General features: G+C 41.0%; 1 protein-coding gene across 5 annotated transcripts; it reads left to right on the top strand.

Moving 5' to 3' along the window:
* The first annotated feature begins 334 nt into the window (after window positions 1-334).
* dpf3 (double PHD fingers 3) lies at window positions 335-26,576 on the top strand. 5 transcript variants are annotated; one of them, XM_084952409.1, is made up of 12 exons: window positions 339-484; window positions 10,021-10,181; window positions 12,505-12,612; window positions 15,441-15,574; window positions 16,270-16,365; window positions 16,616-16,688; window positions 17,097-17,138; window positions 17,972-18,109; window positions 18,243-18,371; window positions 23,070-23,182; window positions 23,490-23,571; window positions 23,714-26,576. In XM_084952409.1, exons 1-12 carry the CDS (start codon window positions 453-455, stop codon window positions 23,779-23,781), a joined length of 1,176 nt encoding a protein of 391 aa, XP_084808535.1. In that variant the 5' UTR covers window positions 339-452; the 3' UTR covers window positions 23,782-26,576. The 5 variants fall into 5 exon arrangements, 4 of the variants coding, with proteins under 4 accessions (XP_084808537.1, XP_084808538.1, XP_084808535.1 ...); XR_014802670.1 differs by lacking the exons at window positions 23,490-23,571; window positions 23,714-26,576 and adding an exon at window positions 20,600-21,271 and having other exon boundaries at window positions 335-484; window positions 23,070-23,165; XM_084952410.1 differs by lacking the exon at window positions 17,097-17,138 and having other exon boundaries at window positions 340-484.
* The last annotated feature ends 181 nt before the right edge of the window (window positions 26,577-26,757 follow it).

A 26,757-nucleotide genomic window follows, 5' to 3' on the forward strand; every position in this document is an offset into this window, starting at 1 on the left:
CACTATATATTTTAAAGCGGCACTGACTTTAAATTACAAAAAAACAATTAATGTTTGATATGTCGTTGGATTTATTTTCCAGCCGTTAAAACCTCAAAAAACTTCAACCCCCCCCCCCCCCGCAAAAAAACAAAACAAAAAACAAAACAAACAAAAAACATTAGAAGTGAGACTGTAATAGTATCCCATGCTACATAGCATTCATGTTGTGGTTTTCACTGATAAGGCTAAATCAAGTTAATTTCATGGTGTTATTACAATCTGGGGTCTGGGGCATTCATTTTGACAGATTTATCTGAAGCCACGCCTAAAGTCCTGATGCTGGTGTTGTATTGGCAGGGAGCACAGCGCACAGGACCGCATTGGCTGTTTTTTTCTTCTTTTTTCTTTTTTTTATAAGGGTCCCAAACTACACCGAGATTTGGAATATTACGTTATAGTCCTACAGGAAGATGGCGACTGTCATTCATAATCCTTTGAAATCGTAAGTACATTTCTTTTTTGTTATTATTATTTTAACGAAATTACTGCATCGTGTAAGATGAATGTAACGAGCTATTATGACTGTATGGGGATTGCACGCGCTTTTAAATAAGTCTAACATTTAATACCTTTAGTATATACTTGGGCAGTCTCCGTATCTTCAGGTACCTTGCCTAGTTGCTGTATTGTGCAATACGAATATAAAAGCATGCACTTATGCACGGTGTGCGAACGGAAAACATCACCAGTCCGCGCGCAAATGACTACATTCAGTTTCATTTATGCATAAAGTTGCGGACATTCTACTTTTAAAAATAAATAGAATTTTAAAAAATCCGTCTGTCAGAAGTTTGCCTGCGCTCCTTGTCGGGGATATTTGTGTAGTTAATATAATGCAAGTACTGACACAAAGCTCCCACTGCGCGACTCGTGCTTGTCTGAGCCTGACAAGCTCACGCACAGCAGGTTATTACATTAACTTTAATTTGTGTGCGTGGAGGAATAAACTGCTTAAAGCCGATCTTGGCGGTTTGAAAATGCATTTGTAGAAAAATATGTATATGAGCATGGGTTTAAAAAAAAGGTTAATGGGATGTGATCCTAAGTAGAGTAAAGATTTACGGGATAAAACCAACTTTCATTATATCACAGAATGCATGTCCGTCCCCCCCCCCCCTGCTGGCTGACGGCAGATGTTTACCACTGGTCATGTGGAATGCGCAGTGTTTGACAGTTTCTTGTGCAAGAGGCAAGTGTTTTAATAATTTGAACGGAATGCTGCTGCGGGTCCCTTAAAATAGATTCTGAAATGATGCTCTTATTTTGTAGAGCTCTTTATTGTTGTTGTTTTTGTTGTTGTTGACAACCAGAAACATGTCATACATGGTTACTGTGTGGAGGAGGGGGAGGGGGGGGGGGGGGACTTAATGCTTCTGTGTTGTACCGAAACAGATTAGGCTGTAGGGAATGAAGGTATATGTGTTTGCTTTTGTGTGCATGTAGAGCAGCAGATTAGAGAGCGTCCCAGTATTTCAGTGTTTCGCTGGGTCCATCTGTTAACGGAGGTACACGTAAAAAAAAAAAAAAAAAAAAGACAGGCTGATGCTGGGGCAGAGGGAGGGAGGGAGTCCCATCTGCCCTTTGCATGCAGCAGGGCTTTCTCAGATAGACACCCCCCACCAATCTAATATCTGCAAAAAAGGGAAAGCGATATGCATATAGACACAGGACCCCACCTACCACAACAGACATACTAGTATAAGCTCAGAGCAAAATATGTGAGGCAACTGTAATGAAAAGTGTATGTGAAGTGTAATGTGTTGGAATGTAAGACCCAATATCAAGTAACATGTGAGTTACAACCTTGGGAAGTAAAGTTGCGGTCTACGTTTTAGACAGAGTCTACTGTGTTTGAAACAAAAGGCCTTACTTCTGAGTCGTACTCAGGATGTGGCACGTTAATAATGCGCTCAGTGAGGACGTGGTAATAATCTAGCCTGCTCTCTTGTCAGTGCCCAGCTCTAACAGATGAATTATAACCATAAGGAACATGGCAGTAAATATGTCTGGCTTTGTGGACTCGCTCGCTCATGTTTAGCAATGCATATTTTCCTCGACTGACTCAAATTCTCATTTTCAAAAAGACTTTTGGTAATTGAATCCTGGGAGGCCGGGTGGGATAATGAGAAGCCAACATGAGAAGTATTCAAATAAGCGCTGCGATTCATATGCAGAGATGTGCATATCGCGCCTGTTACCTTCTTTCATTAGAGTTGGATTTGTAAATAAAAACCAAAGAGCTCAGGTGGGATGTGGATTGGTTGTGTTTGCACAAGGATTGAGAGAACTTGAACTGAGATTAGAGGAAATGTAAGAGAGATGTAGGGTTGTCAGTGTGTTTGGGGTCGTGGGTTTTTATTGTGGGGTTTTGTTTTTTTTTTGCATGTTTGCTTAGACGTGCGCCCCTCCCCCAGTTCTTGTGAGAGGGAGCATGAGTGAGTGATGGAGGTGGGTGGAGGGGTGTCTGTCTGGCTGCATTTAGTCCTGCTGCATACATTTATACTACACTCTGAGCGCTGGGTTGAACCCTGGCCTTTGTCTATCCGAGCTCAGGGAATGGGAATAGAATGGTTTCCAGGCACAGACAATTAAATGGACAGGAACATTTTTTTTAAAAATGGAAACCTCCAAGCAGTGATCAATGCTTTTTCTTTTTTTTCATGTTCTGCACATGGAAACATTTTTCTCTCTCTATGGGTATATGTGAGACTTTGGAGAGCTGAGAGATAAGCATGTGGTATCCATGCTTATCCATCCAAACATTTTATCCTCCACATTTCCTCCAGTAATGCTCATGCTGAGTTGAAATGACGTATGGGTCAAGCCATGTCTACACCTTCCACTCCTTCACCTCTCCTGACTTCTGGTGTCTCTGGTCCTCCACCCGTCCCTCAGCAAAACAACAGCAAGAGCATCTAATTCAGGGTTTCCCCCCTTCTGCAACACCCTTTCCTCTTCAGCTGTTTGCCCTGCCTCTCTCCTTCTTCCCTCCACCTCAGACTGCACTTTGCACCTTTCCCTTTTACTCCCTTTGTGTGTCTGTTTGCGTACAGGCAAGTGTGTGTGTGTGTGTGCATGAATGCGCTCGTGTATACGGTCATTTGTGTGTTTGGGAGAAAAATGAGTGTGACAGGGTTTGAAAGGGAACACGTGTGCCCCAGGACATATCGAATCCCCACCCTGTACCCCGCCACCCCCCTTCCCTCCCATTCTGCCTCCTTGGCCCCTCCTCCTCCGTCTCCCTTCTCTATGCTTCACACTGCTCGACCTACAAAGTGCCACACAAAGAAGCCGATCAGTACCCACATGCTGTTGCCCCGCTTCACACATCCCCCTAGGGCTCCTACTTACTCCTATACTGGATTAGATCTCCTCTGACCATCTTTTGCTCAATATGCGGTTAACCTCCAGCATTCCCTAATGCTATTAACTTTCCTTCAAGATGCTGTGTATATGTTGTACTGTCCAGCACAGTCTATTAGAAAGATGCATCTGTGTAATGTTACAGAGATCATCCTAATTACTGTATTGTGAAAGCGTTGCCCATACAGCGTTGCTCTGTTAATACAGAGACACACATGTTAATGTGATCTATCCTCTCCCACTCAGAGGCACAGGTCCCCGAGTGTCCAGCATTCAGACAGCTACCTGAGGACACTCTTCGTGTGAGAGAAAATCTGCTCACACAGATATGTAGAGCCAAATACTGTCAATAAGGCCTCTGCAATTTTCTAAAGACAGCTAAACTTGTCAGGTAGTGATGTCCAGCAGGTGAAAATGCAAGCTCCATGAACACGCACAGCTGTGGATTCCAGTATTGTCAGTATATGTATGATTTCTATACATTTTACGTCAGATAAAAACTTTGGTTGTAAGATTCAGATAATTATTTAATAAAAGCCAGACACTTTAAATGAGAATAAGAAAGAAAAGTATTTCTTTGTGCCCCCCTTTCCCTGTTAATGCCCTACCTGGAGCCTTTTCTAGACCCGCCCCTGCACAGTTACCAGCTGTCAGCTGCTTAGAAAAGGATCCTGGTGTTATTTGTCTCTCAGAAACAGTTCATAACTTCCCTTCAACTCATTCATGTCACCTAAAAGGTAAACCTGTTTCTCTATCAGCTCTGATGATTCAGTAAGGACATCTGCTGGTTTCATCTTCATGTTTCCCTCTCACCACATATCCAAACCGATATCATGACCAGAAGCTTTACGGCTGTGGCTCCAACAAACATCTACTGATAGTAGAAATTAATATTAAATCAATTCTAACAACAGCTGATCAAGCTTAAACGTGCTGCTGAAAAGACACAGAATAACTCCAGCTTTGTGTCTTTTTCCGTTCTAGCTGAAGTCCGGGACAAACTGTGTTCCTTTTCAGCTCAATACAAAACGGGTAATATTTTCTCTAAATACGTGAAGATTCCGTTTTTTACAGGACGGTTGGCAACTCTACTAACTAACCTTGTGAATAAAATAAAGTTCACTATCAGTAACATCATAGCACCCACCCAGCTGTATAGAAACTCCGTCATGCTAGCTAATACACAGTACGAGTTATAGTAACTGACTGTAAAGTCAGCACAACGAAAATAAACTACACCTAAACTTGGATTATATCTGACCCAGATAGACTGCAGGTCATAACTTCTTACCTGAAGTTCAGTTCACCTGACACTCGGACCGGTGGCCGCCTTGGGTCTCTCCTCCTCCTGCCTCCCCTTTCCCCTCATCCACCTGCTGGCCTCTGTGGGAGCTGCGCCATAGCCACCACCAAACAACTGAGTTATTTTTACACACCGGCCAGCATCTGGCCAATCCACCACCTTTCATTGTTTATACCATTACCGTTACATCTTACATACCGGGCAAATGCCCGATGGCCAGTCCAGCTCGTGCCATCAGTTAACCCTTCGCGTGCCAGCTGTGGCAGGCGTGCCCAGGGTTGCCGACCCCTGCTTTACATGGTCTGCCACTTCATGCTGTGGTTGAGTAGCTGTGTTCCTTAACACTTCCACTTTGCAATGTTACATGCTACTACAGCACCACACTCAGATTCAGTAAACTCTTTATTCTTTCAGTAATGTTTGTGGATAGGTGTGGGATTTTATACCTGTGGCAACGGGACAGAAAATGCCAGAAATCAAAGATTAAAAGGTGTAGCCCAATACTTTTGTCCATATAATGTGTACCAAAAACCTGGCTTTGATGGCCTTGATGACTGATATCCGCCCAGTTTTATAAACTAGTGTGATAAAGAGCTGCCTACATCTCAAAATTCCAAATAACTGTAGTGAAAGAGCAACAGTTTAATCTGCTATGCATTCACACCTGCAAACAAACCGCCTGCCCCCAGACACACAAACGCTCCGTCCAAAAGCAGGCTCAGACAGTTTAATATGCTGTAATTAGGGTCTCATTTTGTGGTTAAGAATTGGAACTATATTAGTTGGTGCTTGCTGGAGTTCACCTACAAAAAGCATTTTTGCATGTTAGCAGATGTAATAATATCTCATATTTGTGTTCAGAAGAAAATCAGCCCATTAATTTTACCATCCATTTTCTTCCGCCTGTCCAAAACAGAATTGTGGGAAGGGAGCCTATCCCAGCTGTCATAGGGCAAGAGGTGGGGTACACCCTGGACAGACTGTCAGTCTATGGCACATGACACTTTTCTTATTTTATGTGACCATTCATAATGTCGTTTTGTGAGTTTATTTATTGCAAAAAATTGTTAAACTAAGCACTAAAGTGCTTTTAACTTTTACAAGCCAGTATAACTCACCCTTGTTAAATTAATGTAACTTAACAATTAAGCTTAAAGTTGACTCAGATGACCCTGAACCATCCCGTAGTTATGCTGCAGGGGCATAGGCCTAGGCTGTTGGGGGCTTCCCATGATGCACTGAGCACGTCTTCTTCGCTTATCTGTTTTCACTCTCTGTGTGTTTATCTACCACTACTGCATTTAATCATTAGTTATTATTAAACTCTTGCTCTGTTTCTCATAGTGTGTCTTTTGTCCTGTCTCTCTGCTGTCTTCTCTTTCCCCTCCCCACCAAGTGGTTGCGGGAGATGGTTGCCCATCCCTGAGCCTGGTTCCGCCATGAGTTTCTTCCTGTTAAAAGGGAGTTTTTCCTTCTCGCTGTCACCAAGTGCTTCCTCATAGGTGGTCGTGTGATTGTTGAGGGTTCTTTCTAATATTGTAGGGTCTTTACCTTACAATAAAAAGCACCTTGAGGTGATTATTGTTGTGAATTGGCACCATATAAATAAAATAGAATAGAATTTATTTTTTCAAGTCAACAGGTTTGGATAATAAGTAAAGGCAGTTTATCACACATGGGAACAAAAGTGTTAAATGTTCACATTTGAGAACACAGGTCTAAATTTTGGGGGCCAATTTTTTTTCTTTTTGTGTTAAAAATGCAAAGACTATTAAAAACAAAGCAAATAATCGGCTGTGAGATACAGTAGCACATTATAGCAAACTGAGATGGGATCAAAACAGCAAGAAAACAGAGAGTCTTGAGAGATTAACACAAATGTGAAGAGACGGATGACAGTGATTTATTTTGCTGTTGATGAGTTCTTTCAGTGGCTAAATATTCAATTCACCGAGGAGGAAGAGAAAGTGACAGATACGAGTAAGACTGATGAAGAGAAATGACAGCAGATATCCAAACACAAAGGCTGATTAATGGAGCCTCCACTCCCCTTGGCTAAGGACTGAGTACCACATTAAATATTCATAACGTTCATTAGCCCTTTTTGGACTTCCTTCTCTAGCATGTGTGCGTGTGAGACCCTGTTTGCTCGCCTTGAGCTGAATGCAAATGAAATTAGCCCCTCAACTGTTCAATGATGTCTCCCTTTAACTGTGATACATCATTAATGGGTACCTGTGAGGGCAATAGCCCCTGATGTCCAAACACAGAACAAAGGATGGGATTGAAATGTTCTTTACCTCTGTAAGCTTTTACCGATAGACCTACCTGTGCCTATAGGTATAGAATGAAATAGTGATCCAAGACCAGTGAAACCTATACTGACTGTTGTATACACAGCTCTTTTGTGCCAGCATGGAATGAGCTGAAACAGTCGTAGTGGTGCACACAGACACAAAAACACACTTAACAACTGCAGATTCCATCAGTATCCAGGAAGCTGGTGTCCAAGAGGAATGCGTTCCCTGACATGCAAAACTCGCCTTACATAAGCTCCATCACTGCACTCAGCCATACAGTTAACTCACGGTTGGAGCACAGAGCAATTGAGGATAGTCAAATCAAGTTTGGGTAAGAATGTCTCAGGACACGCAAGCCGCAGACAGAAGTCTTGGAGGCATCCTCATACACTATTTACTCTCACGTAATGAATACAACACACAGACAAATGCACAGCAGGCAAACGAGCTGTGCACGAACACTCACTTACGTAAGAGTTTATGAAGCCGCCCGGGGAGGTTATGCAGACGCTTTGTTGTCGGAAACGGGACAGAAACGTACAGGCAATATGGGATGACACGGGGGAGGGAAAAAAATGAGGGAGGAAGGATGAGGAGAAATACCCGTAGGTACACACACACACACACACACACACACACACACACACACACACACACACACACACACACACACACACACACACACACACAATTCAATCTAGCCAACTGATAGTGACAGCAGAGATAACACTTTACCTCTGGGAACATGAGTTATGTGACAGGAAGTCTCTTCTGGAGATTTGGATTTGAGTGGATCACTGTGACTGCTGGTCTCATACTGTAAAAACACGTGTCACAAAAAGCACCAGCTGCATCCCTCATTTCTGGAGGTCTCTGCACAAAAACCTTAGTCAACATGAAGAGAATTATTCCTGATATAAATGAATTCCAGTCCACAGTCACCAGTAGATTTGTTAAAGAAATCTATAACACAAAGCAGATTGACTTATAATTGTGGACTTATGGGGATCACTTGTTGGACTGTTTATTGCCTGGTAGCAATCTTGGAGTCTCTGCTGGCTGCCTGTTTCTGAAAGGAGTTGCTTCTCTCTGACATTAATCCAAAGTCATTTTTGTAGCACTGTGGATTAGATTAAATATACTTTTGATAACAATTCATTCTCTGTCAGTGCGCCCCAGGGTGGCTGTGGCTACAATGTAGCTGCCATCACCAGTGTGTGAATGTGTGTGTGAATGGGTGGATGACTGGATGTGTAAAGCGCTTTGGGGTCCTTAGGGACTAGTAAAGCGTTATACAAATACAGGCCATTTTACAATTCACAGACAAGACAGTGAGCTTTGATGGGATTTCAGTGGCATTTCTGCAATTATCATTCCTTAATAACACGAATAACTAGAGTTAAATGTGATGATTTACCCGAAGTGTGTGTGTCAGGCAGTGCTGTGCATCCAGATATAGGACACAACAGTCCTTTGTATGTTTCCAGACATGTGATATGTTTTCCACTAGGACTTTTTGCCTCCCATAAAAAGCCATTTCTGTTACTGCATTTACATTCTACAAAACTATACCCTCTAAAGCTAATTGTTGGACCAAATTTTGAGAGCCAAAAAGGTCACCAAGCAATTAAAGGTACAGATTTGCATGATTCCTTCTACACTGTGACGTGTGGTCAAACCCAGTAAAGAGGGTTCTGGGTTTAGACGAGCCTTTGTTCTCCCTGCAGATGCAACATGTGGGGAGTAAAACAAGGAAAACATCCTTGTCCAGATGCACCAGTATAGCCAAAGTTGAGGTTCACATTTAACAAATATGAAAAACATGCAGCTGCCATTTGTTCTACACATGTCCGATTGTTCAGTTTTCTCTCTTCCTATTCCTATTTATGTCCTCTTTGCTCTTACAAAGTAGGCACCCCCTTCTTACTTCTTATGTGACACTCACCCCCTCTTTTCCTTCATCTTATGCATGCACTACCTGGTTCACGCTCCACTGCTAGTCACTCCACTTCTTACCCTTCTCCCTTCCCACTATCCATCCCTCCTTCCTTCACCCTCTGCACCCTCCATCTCCAAACACTGCACATCTTTGTGAGATTCAGTGTGACCAGAGAGCTGGTCTTTGTCCAGCTTGGCATTCTTTACATATCTGTGCGCAGTATCCACAGACCGCCCGTCTTAGCTTGGCCAGTCAGAGAGACGGGTGATAGGCAGCCAGATAGACTTGTATGTAAATAAACAGAAAAACTGACGCTGTTCTGCTGCTTTCAATATGTTCCAGCCTAGCAACAGAAAGTCCTTGTGGCATTATGGAAAACAACCTCCTTGACACTAATTATGCTGCATTGGATTAAATGATCAGGGATTTCATGCTAAACAGAAAAGTCTCTTTTATATGTGTCTCATTTAAGAAAGACTTAATCATTAAGGGAAGCAAATAAATCTTGGTTTGTTCTCTCTGACTCTAATGATCTTAGCTGCAGAAATCCTGCTGTGAGACTGGGACTGTGTAGGTTATTGATGGTTCACATCCTGATTTGTATCCTCTTATCAGTCGATGCACATCTGTTTATAGCACATCTGTTGTGTGGACTTCATTGTGGCACACTTAGTCATCTACAAATTTGACAGCATGAAACATTTCATCTCTTCTAATGGTTCCTAATCATTTCCTGTTATATTTGTCCTCACTGTTCTAATGCCAATCACTTTCAGTTCAGCTGCCTTTTTGCTGTAAAGCCAGAACAAGTTTTTGTATTATACTAACACCCAGCTGATATCCAATTTATACTAGTGGCGTTAACAATCCACAAATGTTAGCATTTAGTTAATAAGATATAAACAGTTGTTGTGAGTGACTCAGTAGCCACATATAATGCATTTAATTCAGATGTTGAATGAATGGGGCAGTTGATGTAGAAGTTAATGCTAACAAACTTGATGGATTACACTGGAATCAAAGCTGTGTGTGCCTGTTTTCCTAACATGTTCTTCGTGTTTCTCTGTGGACAGGCTTGGCGACCAGTTCTACAAGGAGGCCATCGAACACTGTAGGAACTACAATGCCCGACTCTGTGCAGAGCGCAGCGTGCGCATGCCCTTCTTGGACTCACAAACCGGTGTGGCACAGAACAACTGTTACATCTGGATGGAAAAGCACCAACGTCAGCCAGGTGAGAAACACCGCAAAGGTTGAAAAATGTAGCAAACGTTATTCATTCATTAAGTCTGCATTTGGAGATATCTGCATTTTTTGCTTCAGGGAGATGATTGATGTCACTCTCGTTTAAAAATTCAACATAAGGCTACAGCTACTGGCTGCAGCACTGAATGCAAACAGTAGTAAAAATGTAAACTTCTAATCTGTACTGCCACTAGTGTGGGTTTTTTTACTCACTAAATATCATATGTAAAGACCTGATCAGGCTCTATTCATGAATGTGTTCATAAAAAAAAATAAAAATCATTCTTGAATAGGTGCACCATTTAACTCACTGGGTTAAACAAATAACCCATATGCCATGAGGCTAACGCAGCAGCCCAGATATGAAACCGCCCCAGGCCATTTGGTGCATGTCTTCCTCTTACTAAAATAAATCAACTAAAAAAAAAAATCTTGAATAAAGTACCTGGGCTATGGTCATACCTCTATAGCTACATGTTGGCAGATATTAGAGCCCAACCAATTTATCAATGAGCCAATATTTTCGGCTGATATTAGCCTTGGTCTGATCTATCAGTACTGACATTTTTACCATCTGATAAATGAATACTTCAAAAAGTGAACAGACAGGAGAAACAGCTTTTATTTTGCATAGTTTGTCCAGAGGGCGCTCTGCAACATCCCTATCAGGCTCTCAGCAGACTGGGCAGAGTCACAATTCCCTAACAAATGTTAGGGAAATCTGTTCTTGTTTTGTGTGTCTGAAAGACAAAAAAAATATCGACCAACATATCAGATTATTGGATTTTTAAATCACTAAATATCAGCATCAGTATTCGTCTTAAAAATCCTGTATCATCAGTGTCTAGGAGATATTATATATCAACTAACTGAACTTCATCAAATCTTGTGAGTGTAGTTTATGTTTTGTGTAATATGGCACACTAAGTTTATAATAAATCTTTTTTTGGCCAATAAAGCTACAGTAACTCTTTTTGGAGCTGAAAGAATTTAAACTAAAAAAAAAAAACTTTAAAAAGAACCACATTATTTGTTTGCTTTTGGGATCTGAATTATGATTTTGGCCAGAAAAAAGTTACTTTCTCAGATTTAAGAAAAGAAGGAACAGCTCCCCTCCTCCATTCAAATGTAATAGAATATACAAACAGTCAGTCTACAACTCACTCACTGATACAGTATATCTGCTAACAAAAGTCAAAAGTCTGAATTACTGCTGGATTAATTTTTTGGCCAGAAACAATCACTCCTCAGGGAATATTGAAATGAGCCTGCCAGGAAACCAGTGCAGACTCCAGGAAATGACTGTGAAATATAGCATGTTAATTTGCGAGCTTTACAAGTTCTGGTAGGTGAATTTAGAGCTGGGCTAGCTATTAGCTTTTGCCTTCCAGTTTTTACGCTAAGCTAAGACGAACAGCCTCATGCTGGAGCTTCATCTTCACTGCACAGGCATGAGAGTGGTATCAATCTTCTTGCCCAACTCGCTGCAGGAAAGTTAATAAACATATATCAGAAAACACTGATAAATATGAATTAATGGATTTCCTCCATCAGTAAAAAACGTCTGCCAGCTCATCTTTTGTATATTCCCCGAGTTACTGTTTGCTGATTTATCCTTAAGCAGTTAGAATGCATTATGCACATCTGGTTCTTCTGTAAAGCCAAAGGGAACAATCTGCTATTTACTGGGAGCTGGACACAAATAGCCTGCTCTCCATCTTGTATGCAAAGCCCTTCAGGCCACACCCTATACTTTGTGGCAGACCTAAGTCACATTATATGCATTTATTCTAGGTTTAACCCTCCCCCTCCATCTCTTGATTTTTATTCACCGCTCATGCAGACTTAAAACCCCTGTTTTTCATCTCTCCCTCCTACGTGGCTATTGGTGGAATACGATTAGGGTTTGAGAGCAAACAGCATTTGACTGGAAAAAAGTAAAACTGCATCTTCTCAACATTAGCATACTGATGTATCTTTTGGTACTTCTTAGATAAATGTAATTAAAGCTGCAATTTTAGCTTGCGAGTGATACATAGTCTCTAGAATTTGATCACAAGAGCTGGACCCCTCTGAATATATGGGGTAGTGCCTGAGGACTATTGAAATCATATTACAACATATTAAGTGTCAGGAAAGACCAGGCCTCTGTGTGCATTACTGTGTTTGTGTGTTGCAGAGCTCAATGCAAGGTTTGTTAAAATGGTATGCTTGCCAGTGGTTGTTAAAATTCTTCCTGTGTGCCTGTGTGACTCTCTGTGTGTACATATATATGGATACATATGTGTGTGTGTATGTGTGTGTGTTTCCAGGCCAGGCAGCAGGACAGATGTATACCTACCCCGCTCGTTGCTGGAGAAAGAAGAGGCGACTCCACCCTCCCCTGGATCCCCAGCTCCGCCTGTGTGAGCTTCGACTAGGTGAGACAAACAGCACAGCCATGCAGTGAAAGTCAAGACCCACAGTTACGCAACGGAGCCTACTTTAATGGATTTTATTTTATTTATTCATGCCGTCACATAAATACATCTGTTTTATTTGTGGCCTCTGTGCTGCTGGGTATCTGCATGTAGCTATTGCGCACGCTTGCTGTCTGGCCATCTGGCTCGGGTTAGCCCGTCTCTCCTACCAGGTCTCCAGGTTCATTTTCTCCCTCGAATCAATGCCGCCTCTCTTTCTGTTCTGTGGCTATAGGCGCACGTATGCATAGGCACACAAATACCCCCCCCACACACACACACACACACGACTCTTGCTCCCCGTTGCACCACAGAAGCACCCTAACTGGGCCTCTATAATCATTTGTCCATGAGGCATAACAATGTAAGTGAGTCCTATGAGGTGGAAGTGTGTTCTCTCTTATGAGTGTGTGCATCCATGCATGCATACAGAATGTGTGTTATAACGGGTGGGTTGGGATTTTAGCAAAGGAATGCCCCCAGGAACCTGTGAAGGAGGGGAATGAAGGCAAGTCTTTGTTTCTGCTTTTCTACTCTATTGTTTCCCCTCTCGCTGTCTTCCAGATGCAATCTAATACTCTGGAGCTTTCCGCTAAGAATGACTTGCTTTGCTTTCAAGATGAGGACAGAGAGTCCTTCTGATGAGGAAAAAAACAACAAGAAAAAAAACAAAAAAACAAAAGCTACAGCTAACCAGCTCATCAACCAACAAGCTTGCATAAAAACAGAAGAAATTAGAGAAGGTAACACTGTAGTTAAAGAGGCATGCAAAATTTTCGGACGCCGAGAGTAGAAGTGCAGAATTCTTGACTTTTGTTTTTGAGATATCCTATTGTGTAGTTTGGACCAGATGTCTATCATAACAAAACAGAAGAATGTGAATTCTCCCCTCGTGGGCTTTTGCAAAATGCTTTATGTTTATTTAATGCTTCCTGAGCAGAGAGGTTTGTCTCTGTGAATACACAGAAGCCATGCCACATATGAATTCCTTGTTCTTGTAGAGTTTCGCTTTTCCTTTTTCACGTCCCAGCTCATGTTAGGGTTTCAGGAACCATTTTTCTGTCCTCTCAACTAGTCTTGTATATAGCAGGTTAAAACAAAACACATGAGATCTGTGTAGGAGCAGCAGAAGCCAAGATATCCTGACTGTGAAGTCACTCTCAAAATCTCACAAAGCAACTCAGCAGCATCTTTCATCGGGCCCACTTCTTTCAAACATCCAAAAACCTCTTTCTGTCACCTATTTTGATCCTCCAGAGGGAAAAAAGGTGTTGTGCAACTGCTTTCACAGGCTGAAGATGAGTAAACTGGACTTTACATGTGAAATTATTGATGCACACCTAAGAATTTAAATCCAGGCAACTTGTGCATGCATGTATTAAATGAGGCAATGTGTTCTTTATCCCCAAAAAAGAAGGTAAAGACATGAATGAAGGACAATCTAGAGGAGGAAAGTGGGTTTCATGTACAGGAAGGAGGTTGTCAAAAGAGACCAAAGTAAAGGACAACGTGTATGTGCTGGGGAGGGGAGGCAGAGCGGTGGTTGAATGAAGAAAACACAGAGGCAGTGCAAGCACAAAGTCATAGCATACAAAAAGACAAATGAGAGGAGGAGGAAGAGGAGGAGGGAAGACGCAGAGGTACAGAAGCTCTGTATTCAATAAGTGTCTTACATCCTCAGCAGCTGTGCTCGCTCCCTGCTTTTCTTATCATAGCCTTAGTTTCATTTGGCTCTCATCCTGGTATTAGAGATAAAAGGAGAGGACAAAGAGGCAGGGCTGCTGCAGCAAGTTTGTCTCTGTGGAAATGAACAGAGCAAAAGCAGGAACGATGAAGGAGATTAGATAGGGGGAGAAATAAAGAAGAATGAGATATATGAGAAATATTACAGGCTTAAAAGCAGTGAGTGTTTTTTAAAAATATATGTATTTGGCTAATTTCCTTCCCATAGCACGCTTGTCTTATCTTTTATTGATGTTGGATCTGGAAGCCTGCTTCTCATTATTCCCAAAGCTCCCTCTTTCCTCATAAAACCTCGTCCACCCCGATGATAATCATTAAACTCTGTCACCTACCATCTGTGCTAAATTACCACAACTGCACCTCACATAATAAAACGATAAATAAAATAAATGGACTAGACGACCTGTTAACGAATGACTTTGAGGCATTTAGGCAAAATGTAACTAAATACACGTGTAAGTAACCACAGAGCTGAGCTTCTTTCTTCTTCCTCTGTATTTATAGGAAGATATGTTTACTTTTAAATGCCGTCACTCTATTTTTCTTTAATATCATCATCATATGATCATTTTATCATGCCAGCAGCAGCCTGGAGAGCACAGGCCGACATGAGCTGCATGGCTCACAGGCGACTTCTTATGGTGGAATATATGTTTTCAGTTTAGTAGCTTAATCTAGCATGCTGCAATAAAAAAATGTTTTTACATTTTTTACAGATAGATTTGAGCATCACTGTGGTTCTGTCAGGAGATTTATACTGTAAAGTTGTACTTGTAAGTGTCGAGAAGCACGAGGTGCAGTGTGAAAGGATGCATTCACATAAGAGCTTTACTTATAGCAGCCTTACACCCCAAGTGCTCCTTTCTGCCTGACCACAGGTTAAACAGCTTTTAGCCACTTTAGTACGAAATGCTGTGATGAAAAAGTGGGATTAAAACACACAGGTTGATGCACACTTGCCTTGCTATACACAGACACATACACATGCCACCTCAAGTGGTCTTTGTTTCCTTTTTGTCATTCCCTCCTTCACCTTCTCTCATCAGAAGCAGAACTGGCCCCAAAGCGTGAGGGGGCACCGGGGGAGGCCACAGCCCTGGAGGCCCTACTAAGGGGGGACAACCTGCTGGAGAAAAAAAACAACCTCAGTAAGGAAGACGAGACATTGCTAGAAATACAGGTATGGTAAATAAGATAAGGAAGATTAGTATATGTCTGTGAAGGTTCTCAGTCATCCAGGTCATCGTAGTCAAAGGAGCTTGCAAAGAAAAGCGTCTGGACTTCTTTAAGTCTTACGCCTGAGCCAAGTTTCACACCTTGGTTCAGGCGATTAGAGGATCATCAGGGGGTCCTTTTGTCCCTCTGTGGGGGGATACTCCCACTAGGTTTAAATCTGGGACTCCCCACCATTTGACCTTAGAACTGAAGAAGCTTCTCGGATGAGAGGTGAAACGTCTTCAAGTAACTTAAAGAAGTCCAGACACTTTTCTTTGCAAGCTCCTTTGACGAAGATTAGTATATGTCACCAGTAGGGGTCCCTTTAACTTCATGTATGCGTCTCATTTGACATCTTATTTGGCCAATGCCCGAAGTCCACTCTTCTCTGAGGTGCACCCAGTGTAAATACATGGATTTTTTTTTAATAAATCACAGCAGCATCTCAAGTTTTGTTTCTCCACCAACTTTCCCTGAAAATTGGCCAGGTAGATTTGATGTCTTCCTGCAACAAATGACAATGAAAACCCCCTGACAAGTAAATCAAACATTAACCAGGAGAATTGTAAATATGTCTGCATCTATATATTTCCAGCTTCCTGAGACCTAATGCTACCTCTGTCTAACCCCTGTCTTTCTGTTTGCGTTTGCACTCTGCAGAGAGTACTTGAGGCAGAGGAAAATGGGGATGGCTTCCATGACGATGAAGACTTTGAACTCGATACTCCGAAGAGAAAGAACAGAAACAGAGGCAAAGTGAGTGTCGAAAGCAAAAACAGGATTTATATATGACGGTGTGTGTTTTGAATTGTAATGCAATACAGAATAATACAGAAAAAATTAAACTGTCACATTAATACAAAATCCAAATAGGTTAAGACTCAACACCACCATCAACCTGAAAGCAGAATACTTTACCAGCATTATAGGATACAGTAAGCTTTTTTTTAAACTTATGTTGGAGGAAATAAATGGATGATCACACGTGTCTTGTGTATCCTTTCAGAACCGAGGCTCGAGCCGCAGAAGGGCAGAACCCGTTAACATCGAGGACCAGGATAAACCTTATGTCTGTGACAGTAAGGGCAAAGAAAACTTCATTCTTTGTACATGTACCATCCTGCGATCGGTGCGATTACAGTCACTGTGTTTTCTCAGAGCAGAGATACTGTGTTCTCCTGAGATCTGGCTGTTAAGAGAAAAAACACGTGTATCAATATATATATATATAAATATATATACATTTTTAAAGCCCTCTCTCTGTTGCTAAGAGCAGTCCTCTGCAGCATGAAGAAAGAGTTTGCTGTTAATCCAGACCTGACCAGCATGCCACTTTCGTACTTGGACAGAATTCCTCAGTAATGGATTGCCGCGGGAATTGTGGCTAGAGATGCTGACTGAGCCTCAGAGAGATGAATTTCATCCTCGTTTTTGTGTCTTGTTCTGTCTTTCCGATATTGTTTGCTTTTGTGTCTTCTCTGTTCCAGATAGATACAAACAAAAGTATAACTCAAAAAAGGCTGAAGAAGGTATCTCAACCTGTCTCCATCTTGTCTTTCTAGGAGCTTCTTGAGCTGTCTTTATGAATGGCCTTTTTGCTAGTGAGCATTTGGCGTCCTTGACTGACTGAATGCTAATGCTCTGAATATGTGCAATGCTTTAATTGCTTTAAGGTAGTCTAGGCATCCCTGTGCAAGCACTGCATGATGCTAACAGTAAACCTAATGCCTCAATGCTTGCTTGTTGCAAAGCATGCGCCAACTGATGCTTAAACACCAGCTCATCTAAGGGGTGCATGCTTAATAGGTTTCTCTATAGCTGTGTGCTATTCTTAGATAAGTGTTTGCACTGGTTTGATTTATTTCTATATATTTGAAAATAGAATTGATTGGTTGATTGTTGTTAAGGCTGAAATAGCTGGATCAATAATGCACCAGAGAGCTGTGTAATGAGAAACGTCTATAATGGCTACAAGGCCAGTGTACCCATGTAAAAAATCCTAAATGAACATGAAAATATCATAACAAGTCTAGGTCAGCGTTAAAAGTTTCAATAAACTTGCTTATAAAATACCTCTATGTATATATAGAAATATAAATAAATGAGATGATTTTTCTTTTAAGTCTTTGTCTTTCTTTTAACTTTGCTATAGTTCCATTTATTTACCTTAGGAAACATTTTCTTAGCAACAAATAGTTGTAGTTATTTCGCAGATAGAGGTTCTGCCTTACCGTCTTCCACTGACTCTCTAGGTGTTCACAGCAACTAACTTAGACCCGTGTCATACACTGATGTTTTCACCTGACAGTGTGCAGTTTTGTATGGTTTTAACTTTCCTGTGATTTAAAAAAAAAATCTGTAGTGTGTGGAAAGCGCTACAAGAACCGGCCTGGCCTGAGCTACCATTACACACACACTCACCTGGCAGAGGAGGAGGGAGAAGAGGAGAAGGAACCAGAGATGGCTCCGTCTTCTCCTCAGAGTTCAGAGAACCATAAACGTAAGTTGCTGGCTGGTATTTAATCATACTGATTAACGGGATATTTCCAGGTCACAAAAACTTGCACTTACTTAAGAAAGCTCAGACTGAATGGAAGCTCGTGGACCATTCCCCTTATTTCTCCTGCTAACAGCTCAAAAGGGCCCTGATGGTGCTGTTATCCCCAACGACTACTGTGACTTCTGCCTGGGAGACCAGGACTCCAACAGGAAAACAGGACAAGCAGAGGAGCTGGTGTCCTGCTCTGACTGCGGACGTTCTGGTGAGTCCTCACTTACTGGTCATAGATGGTTTATGTGAAAACCGGAGATTTTGTATTTGCCTAAGCACTAATTGATACCACAAGTGGAGCAATAGTTATATAATCCCTCCAGAAGACTTAGCAGAAAAAAGTGAATGCCATATGAGTGATTTCAGTAGGACAGCAAGAAGGCGTACTAAGAATGTGCCCATTCACTTTTCTGCCAAGAGTGACATGAAAGTATTGATACAACTCATGTGTCTGTTCATATACAGTTTGCACCATCTAAGCTTAACACTAAGTTAATGGGGACCAGTTGTGCTCATTTCCAGTTGTATATTTTTATTCATTGTCTGTACTAAAGTAGCTTTGTGTCACTCGTATTTCAGAACGAAAATTGTTATCATACACTGGGCCTTTATGCCACCTCTTAGTTCATCCTCTGCCTGAAACAACCCACATTATTCCTTTTACGACCATCATTCCTTTAAGCCAACTTTCTTCCAGTTGGCTTGTGTTTTGTAACCTGAAGGTTTCAGCAACTTGTGGGAATGGCTACTGTGCTCACAGCCAGATTTGTGTGCCTGCTAATAACGTTTCTAACGAATGTACACAACTCTAAGAAAACTCTGTACGTATGTAACAAAAACAGCTCAGTAACTGGAGTTTAACTGGCTTTCCTAGTTGTTTTCCAACTTTGTTCCCACTGACTTAAGTGGAAAGACAATAAAATTTCTCAAGTGGAAACTATTTTTTTTTATTAGTTAAACGTAAATACTGAAGTATGAGATTTGAGACCATGCATAAGGTTAGGTTTTATGTATCTATTACATGGTGTCCCTGGTGGGTGATGAGCACTTGCTTCACCCCCTGAAAGTCCCATCTGTTCCAGCTTTGCCATTACTGTCCTCCACCTGGTGGTCTTAAGCCTGCCCCCCTCTCCATAAGCTTAGGCTGCCCATGTGCTGTTACCTTGCCATGGAGGGTAGGCTCGAGCACTTGAAGCTATATTGTTGGGAGGGTTTAACCCTGGCAAGGCATGGCAAAAACAGCACATGACCCTTTGTGTTTGGGGCTAGGCATCGGGCTAACACCTCCATCTCGTAAAAACTCCAGCAAGTTACAGAAACTTTCATGAGAACATAGTACACTTAGGTTAGCTTAGTCCAATTTAAAAGGAACAGTTAGCCTCGTTTGGTTCAGAGGTAACAAAATCTCCTTTTTGGTTTTTAAACGGATTTCAAAAACAAAACAAAACGTGAACTTTAGATGTGCTGGTAAGATGTTGTTACCTCATGAAAGAGCCTGTAACCCCACTGCTCCTGCCCGTTCTACATTTTTATGCTAAGCTAAGCTAACTGCCCTCTAGCTGTGTGTGAGTTGTATCAATCATTTCATTGATCTCTCTTTGCAGGTAAGAATGACAGTGGAGATTTTTCAGAAATGTGTTGTCTGCTAGACTCATACTTTACTTTAAGTCTTACTACACATCTCATTTTTGTTTCTCTTTACTTCCTTTTTGTCCACGATCTTGTTCATGTGTATCTCTCGCTTTCTTGCGATGTTAATCTTTGCCACACGGATTTAAATTGTGTTTCTCTATCGGCCACAGATGTGATGCAGTTTAAAAGTTTGCATCAAATATAAAGGAATAAATTACACACATATATTTAGGAGGGAGATGAGGGGAGGTACATGTTGTTACCCAGTTTAATGTAGTCCTTCTATATTTCAGAACAAGTTCCCCAAAAATTCAAACATATCTGTACCTTCAGGTGATAATGTAGATTTCTTTAGATGCTTTTGGTGTGCAATAAAAGCTTTCAAGTGTCTCTTCAATGGGGTTGTCAATGAGCCTTTCAGATCATAAGAACTGAGAGCCAACCACAGGAAAGAATCATACAAATTTGCAGAATCCGCCGCTTGCTTCCATCCTGCATGCTTCTCCATGTCAGCCTCGTCCATCAGTAAAGACCTCTGCCTTTAGACAACATGCTTTCACTCTTTTGTTGCTCAGTTTTCATGCATTATCCTTTGGCACATGTGGCTGCATTTTTCCCCCTTTTTTTCCCCCGTTTTGTTTCCCACACTAGCCGAAAACGGCATCTGCTGGATATCTCAGCAAAAAACCTTTGGTTGAATCATTTCAGCAAGCGAGATGTTGTCTTACTACGGTAGAGTGTGCTAGAACAACTGGGAGACTGTGTGGCCTTGTCTGTGTTGCTCTGATGCTGATGTTTTCATGGTAGCTGGAAGAGGAGGAGCGAAGAAGGATGGGAGGAAGCGGAGCACTCTCGAAGAATTGTTCGGCAGCGCGTCAGACAGCGAGGCCTCCACGTTTCATGGCTTTGAAGATGCAGAGCTGGAAGATATTTCGTTCTCAGACAGTGATGTAGTTGCTGACAGCTAATAATGGGACAACTTGACTAGCTGAGCCTTCTGCCATTAAAGTTTTAATTGAGGGAACAATGAAAGACTCATGAGGCACATAATGGACTGCAGAAAACCACAGTGAAGACACTTCTGGAAAGTGTCTTGGAAAGGATGTAGGATATATATTCACATATGCTTCTGCTTGGGAATTTGTTTCTCATGGACACACTAATATATATATTTTTTTACCATCCTCATGGATTTTTCAACAGTTGAGCCATTTTCCATTTTTCATAAACAAAAAAATAAATAAATAAAAATGTCCTTACATTTGACTTTGCTTACATCAGATAATCAATATAACAAACTATACATCTTTGCTACATGCCACTTAAATCTGGACCAAAAACGTTGATTGCGCTGTGGACTACGGAATAAGGAATTAAAAACATGACTTTTCCATGGTAAAATAAACACGTGACATGGGGGAGGGAGGCACTTGGACTCTCAAGTCACTCCACTAGCTAAAGAGGACAGTGAGCAGCGAGGTAAGAGCCAGTCACCACTCCATTATCCATTTAAGCCAACAGGATGTCTGTTAAAGGTGTCTCAGCGGATTTCTTCTCAACTGCAATTCCTTAGAGTAATTTGTGAGGACGGCAGTAACTCAAATATCTACACAGGTCACATTCCTTGTTATTTTACCCATGAGGCTTAGAGGGATCAGTGCGATCAGTGTTTTGGGCTTCTTTCCCAGTCCAGATATATGTCAGTTCACCCTTGCATATGGCTCATTGATACCCCATTGACACCAGTGTACTTATGACTGTCCTCTCATAACTGTGATGATGTGGGCAGGCTACAAAAAACAATGTTATTAAGGCAGGCAACAAGAGGACCACTTTACATATTTCTTTTTGTGTTGTTATGGTTGTAGTTTTACCAGAAGAGGATAAAATATGTCTCGGCTGTGTTTAACTGTGCACACATGACTGCATGTGTTTTGTTTTCATGTCATATAATCACTTGCTGTATACACTGTCAACACTGTCATAGAAGACAAAGACAGAGAAACACGCAACCATCTGGGTGAAGAGTCAAATCCTTTGTTTGTGTGTGAACTAGATCACATTAGAGGAAATATTTCACAATGTTAGCCAAGTCAGTTTATGTATATAGCACATTTAAACACAGCAGACATTGGTCAATGTGCTACACAGCAAGCAGCTAAAACAAAATGTAATGCATTTGGATGAACTAAAAACAATTTAAAGGCAAATGAAATGAAAGTTAAAACATAAAAAGCAAAACCACCTGGAGAGCGGCAAAAGGACACACACTGGCCACTTTATTAGGTACACCTGGTCAGCAACCCGGTCCAATATGTAAATGATAAAGGTTTTTATATAGCGATTTTCTACTCTACCTGAGTAGAGCAGAAACAACAACATGCTTTTCTATCTAACATTCATACTCCGTTGGATGCTTCAGAGAGCAACTCTGGGTTCATTATTTTGTCCAATTTATCATGCAGACTGGAGCAGCCGGGAATCAAACCAAAAACCTTCCAATTAGTGGATGACTTGCTCTACCTGCTGAGCTACAGCCACTCCATTAACGTAGACAAACAACCAGCTAAAGTTCAGGAAGACAGGGGATTAAAGTGATCTTGAATGCGCCATGTTTGCTGGTGCCAAACATGGTGCATGTTGGGTATTTCAGAAAGTGCTGATCCACTGGGATTTTCCCACACAGCTGTCCTAGCCATCACACAAAGCATCAAACCATGAAACAGACAGATTACAACAGCAGAAGACCACACCAGGTGTTACTTCTGTCAGCTAAGAACAGGAGAGTTAGGGTACAATTTACATGACTTTACCAAAATTGGAAAATGGAACCATTGAAAGAAACGCTGCCTGGTCTGATGAGTTGAATTCTGCTTGGACATTCAAATGGGATACTTTGGTCCCCTTAGTACAGTTGCCATCTTATTGCCAAACATGTTCATGCTTTTAAGACCACAGTGTACCCATCTGCTGATCCAGAAGGATAATGTGCTGTCACAAATTGCTAATCAGTGATCGGAGTTTGTTTGAAATGAACTCACTGGCCTTCACAGTCACCAGACAGATGGCCAGTGTTAAAATTAATTCAAAACACGTAACTGTAACTGGGCAAAGCTGCTAGGTGAGTCACAAAATAAGATAATAAGAATATAAAGCTAGAAATCAGTTTAACAGATCCGCTTTAAAATCACTCCAAAACAGTTTGTAAACTTTTTTTCGGCAATCCACTTCTCCTGCCCCTGCTTCCCTTTGTGTTTGTCTCATCGTCCCGACACAGGTCATCCGACATGTCTGCAGTTCACTGAGAACATGATGCAGGCCGTCAGGACATACCAGTGGCAGTGCATCGAGTGCAAGTCCTGCAGCCTCTGTGGCACCTCGGAAAATGATGTATGTATCACAGAGGAAAACCTTGTGCCAACCTTTGTGTCTCCAGAAATGTCGGCTCTCACTTTGAATTGGCTGTGAAGCTATGGAATGACCTTTCACCAGCTTGTGTGCAGCCTATCAGAGAAATAATACATATTAAATTATCTGTGTGTAGATATAGAATTATATGGAGCCAAGTACGCAAAAAAATTTGAAAGTCTGTAAAGATTAATTAAGATTTTAATTTTATATGCAATGTGCAACCAGCAAGCCCCTGTTTTATAATGTATTGTATAAAAATAATGACAGTGACTGTGTGTTCATGCAGGACCAGCTGCTGTTCTGCGATGACTGTGACAGAGGATACCACATGTACTGCCTGAAGCCACCGATGACCCAGCCTCCTGAAGGTACCGCAGCCGAAAGCCACTCTGACAGCTTTTAGTGTACATCAGTGGTGCTATATTATTATATTATATGTTTGAAAGCCGCTACAGGCAAAGTCTATATATGGAAAAGATTTCAACCATTCCTTCTCTCCTCTCTTTACAGGAAGCTGGAGCTGTCACTTGTGTTTGGACTTGTTAAAAGACAAGGCCTCAGCCTATGGAGAAGCATAAAGGACACCCTGGACATTTTTTAAAGCACATGTAAACACAATATATATATATTTGTACAGATGCACTTACTGTTTGACATATTCTTTCTCCCAGATACAACCCAACACACACACACACACACACACACACAATACCCACAGATACACACTCCAGTGCATTAGCAGGCTCAGGGCTTAGTTTCCCGTGTGAGGCTCAGAGATCCTCTACCTCTCATAAAGCCAAGCAACACTCACAGATGCAAATGCCATACGCCATCTTAAGCGTAAGTCAGCTAACAGCAGATCTGCTGTTCCCTCGTTTCTCTACCTCACCTCTCAGCGGACAGCAAAAAGCCAAAGCAAGATTGATAATGGCCAATACGGTGTAGAACATGTGCATGTGAAGTACACGTTTATTTTAACTACATTTCTGCATGTTTTCCCCCCTGATTTGGATTTATTTGAGTATGATTTGGAAGGTGTTTCTCCTAGAGTATTTGCTGAAGCTGCATCACTTCCTTCCCTTGTAGCTTAAGTTCTCCAGTGGGGAAACCTTGAGTGAGTTTGACTAATGTTTGTTTAGATTTCTCCTTCCAGCTCTACTCCTCTGCTATGTTTAGACTTTACAGTGACATTCCCACTTTACATCTGGACAGACTCAGTATTAGTTATGCCATCTTTCACAGGTTTTGTCAAGCTTGGTGAAATTTATATCCTGCGTTAAGAGGAAATGGGGCGATAAAACAGCCTCCACTATCATTCCCTTTGGAGCGTAGTGACTTTATAGCCACGTCTGTTTTTCTGTATTCGTTCAGTTATCAGGATACTGTGGTGCTCAGTAGGACACCTTACTAATGGTGTAATACTTTAAAAAGTAGAATTAAAAAATTATTCATCTAAATGTCATCTGTAAATCTGTGGTTCCCAAACTTTTTCTATCTCCTACTTCCCAGCCAAGTTATAGACTGATTACATTTTATTAAATAAATACCTGAAATTTCTCATTAAAAATACAACTTTATGTCTTCAGTGCACTAAGAATACAACTTCATACTTTATTTGACTGACATGTCAATGAGCCAGAGCTACAGGTTTTCTTCTCAGTAAATTTTGACATTAACCTGAATATCGTTAGCCTTGCTAGCATCAGAGCCCACTTTTGTTCTTTAAACAATTCCTTATTAATCCTTCTGTTTTTTATAGTTAATTTGAAGGGAACGCTTGCAGTGGTAGATTCACATATCACAGTTTAAACAATTTATTTTCCTACACTTTCGCTGAATTTGGTTTTTGTCTGAAAAAATAACTTCACTAGCAGCTGCTGCTAGCCAGCTATTTCACGCTAACTCCATGAGTTGATTGAACATTTTAAGCTATTCAGCTGACTCATTTTAAAGGAAAAAACACCATAAAAAGGGTTTGATCAATACCATCATGCCTACAAAGCCACAACTAAAACACTGACGCTAAGCTATCAACTTTTAGACTTTTTTCACAACATCCATTTTGACATAGAAGGTAAATGGATATGTTACTAATGACAATAATGAACATCTTCTATTTAGGAGCAAGGCTTAATTAAAAATGATTTCTGTGAAAAAGGTTCAATAACTACCATTGTGATTTTAGCCTCTAACCATACATCATATCTTTAATTGGAGATTGATTATAACTCTTCGTCAGACAGCAATCCAATCCATTTCTTATTATACTCAAGTCTTTCAGTGTTGCCTGTCCGGTTAAGTGCTTAGAAGTCCAATGCTGTGGACTGGTCAGCAGTAAGTAGTTGCTCTTTCTAAGCTTTGATGGAACAGCCTTTATTTTTTGACAAATGTTCAGCTTTTATTGTTTCACTCTACACTATCCATACATACACAGGTATTTTGATAAACATAGCCTTTTCTATGCATTTTGACCTTTCGTCCAAGGCACTGAAAATGGGAGCTTCTTCCAGGGTGAAGATTTTCAAAAAGTCACGTTTCTTAGTTTTTTTCCAGATTTTGTCTCGCAGTGGCAAAGTTGTACACTCTTATCATCTTTTTTGATATCAGACTGTGCTTTCTGCTAGTTTTTTTAGGCTCCATATTGTCTAACATTTCTATAAGGTCAGGTTTATACCATCACCTGCTGCTTTGGCAGCATGCTCTTTCATTTGAGTGAAGACATCTTTCAAAATGAACATCCATATAGAGGGCCTTTCCAACAGTTTGGGAACCACTCGTGTAAATTTTCCAATGCAACGTGTTTATAATGAAACCTTCATACATTATTATCTCTCAAGGAAGCAGCATATACTGTTGTGTCCTGTGTTTTGTATGCAGTTAAAAACAGAATATATTCTGGGAGTGCTGCATTTGTACAGCTGTGTGAATAAGGTTAATGTTTACTTGGTTCCATGTTAGACTGAGCACTAAAATCTGTGAAAACTGTTTATATTATGAAAAAAAGTTGACTCTCAAAAGCGAAACACCTCAAGAGAAGAAATGAGAAAAAGAGAAAATGATCCTCAAAGTACACATAGTGTGCTTCTCCTGACAGGATATCACATTTTGCATTTGTGTTTTGTGTTATTATGTGTTTGTATTTGATAACACGTTTCCACTGACAATCATGAGGTAGCATAGACACATTATTAATACACTGAGGGTTTCACTGTGCTTTTCTCTGGTGAGTTTTCAATGTCATTTGCGTCTTCCTTACACAAATGTCATGTACGGTGTTTTTGGGTGGGGAAGAGGGGGTGATGCCATCAACTACAGTGATCCAAATGTGTGATGTTTTGTTAAAATAAATGTTTCATTATTGTGTTAAAATAAAGAGCCTGATTCTTGTTTGCTTGTATATTAAGCATATAATGAAAATAGCCCGGTCAGTAGCAGACCTGTTTCCAATTTCTCCTGTGGGAATACTCTCTCATTCCAGTGAACTGTTTTACATAAACTGACAATTAGACATTGAAGTACTAGCCAAGATGACTGTGTCTAATATGAACATGTCC

The sequence above is a fragment of the Perissodus microlepis genome, chromosome 15 (genome assembly GCF_051167445.1).
Source record: "Perissodus microlepis isolate ML-2025 ecotype Zambia chromosome 15, ASM5116744v1, whole genome shotgun sequence".
Classification (NCBI taxonomy): Eukaryota; Metazoa; Chordata; class Actinopteri; order Cichliformes; family Cichlidae; genus Perissodus; species Perissodus microlepis.

Coding starts and splice junctions, on each gene's coding strand:
- dpf3 (XM_084952409.1), top strand. CDS start 453: ATGGCGACTGTCATTCATAATCCTTTGAAATC. Junction 485..10,020: donor ATTCATAATCCTTTGAAATC/GTAAGTACATTT, acceptor CTCTGTGGACAG/GCTTGGCGACCAGTTCTACA. Junction 18,372..23,069: donor CTCTGACTGCGGACGTTCTG/GTGAGTCCTCAC, acceptor GTCCCGACACAG/GTCATCCGACATGTCTGCAG.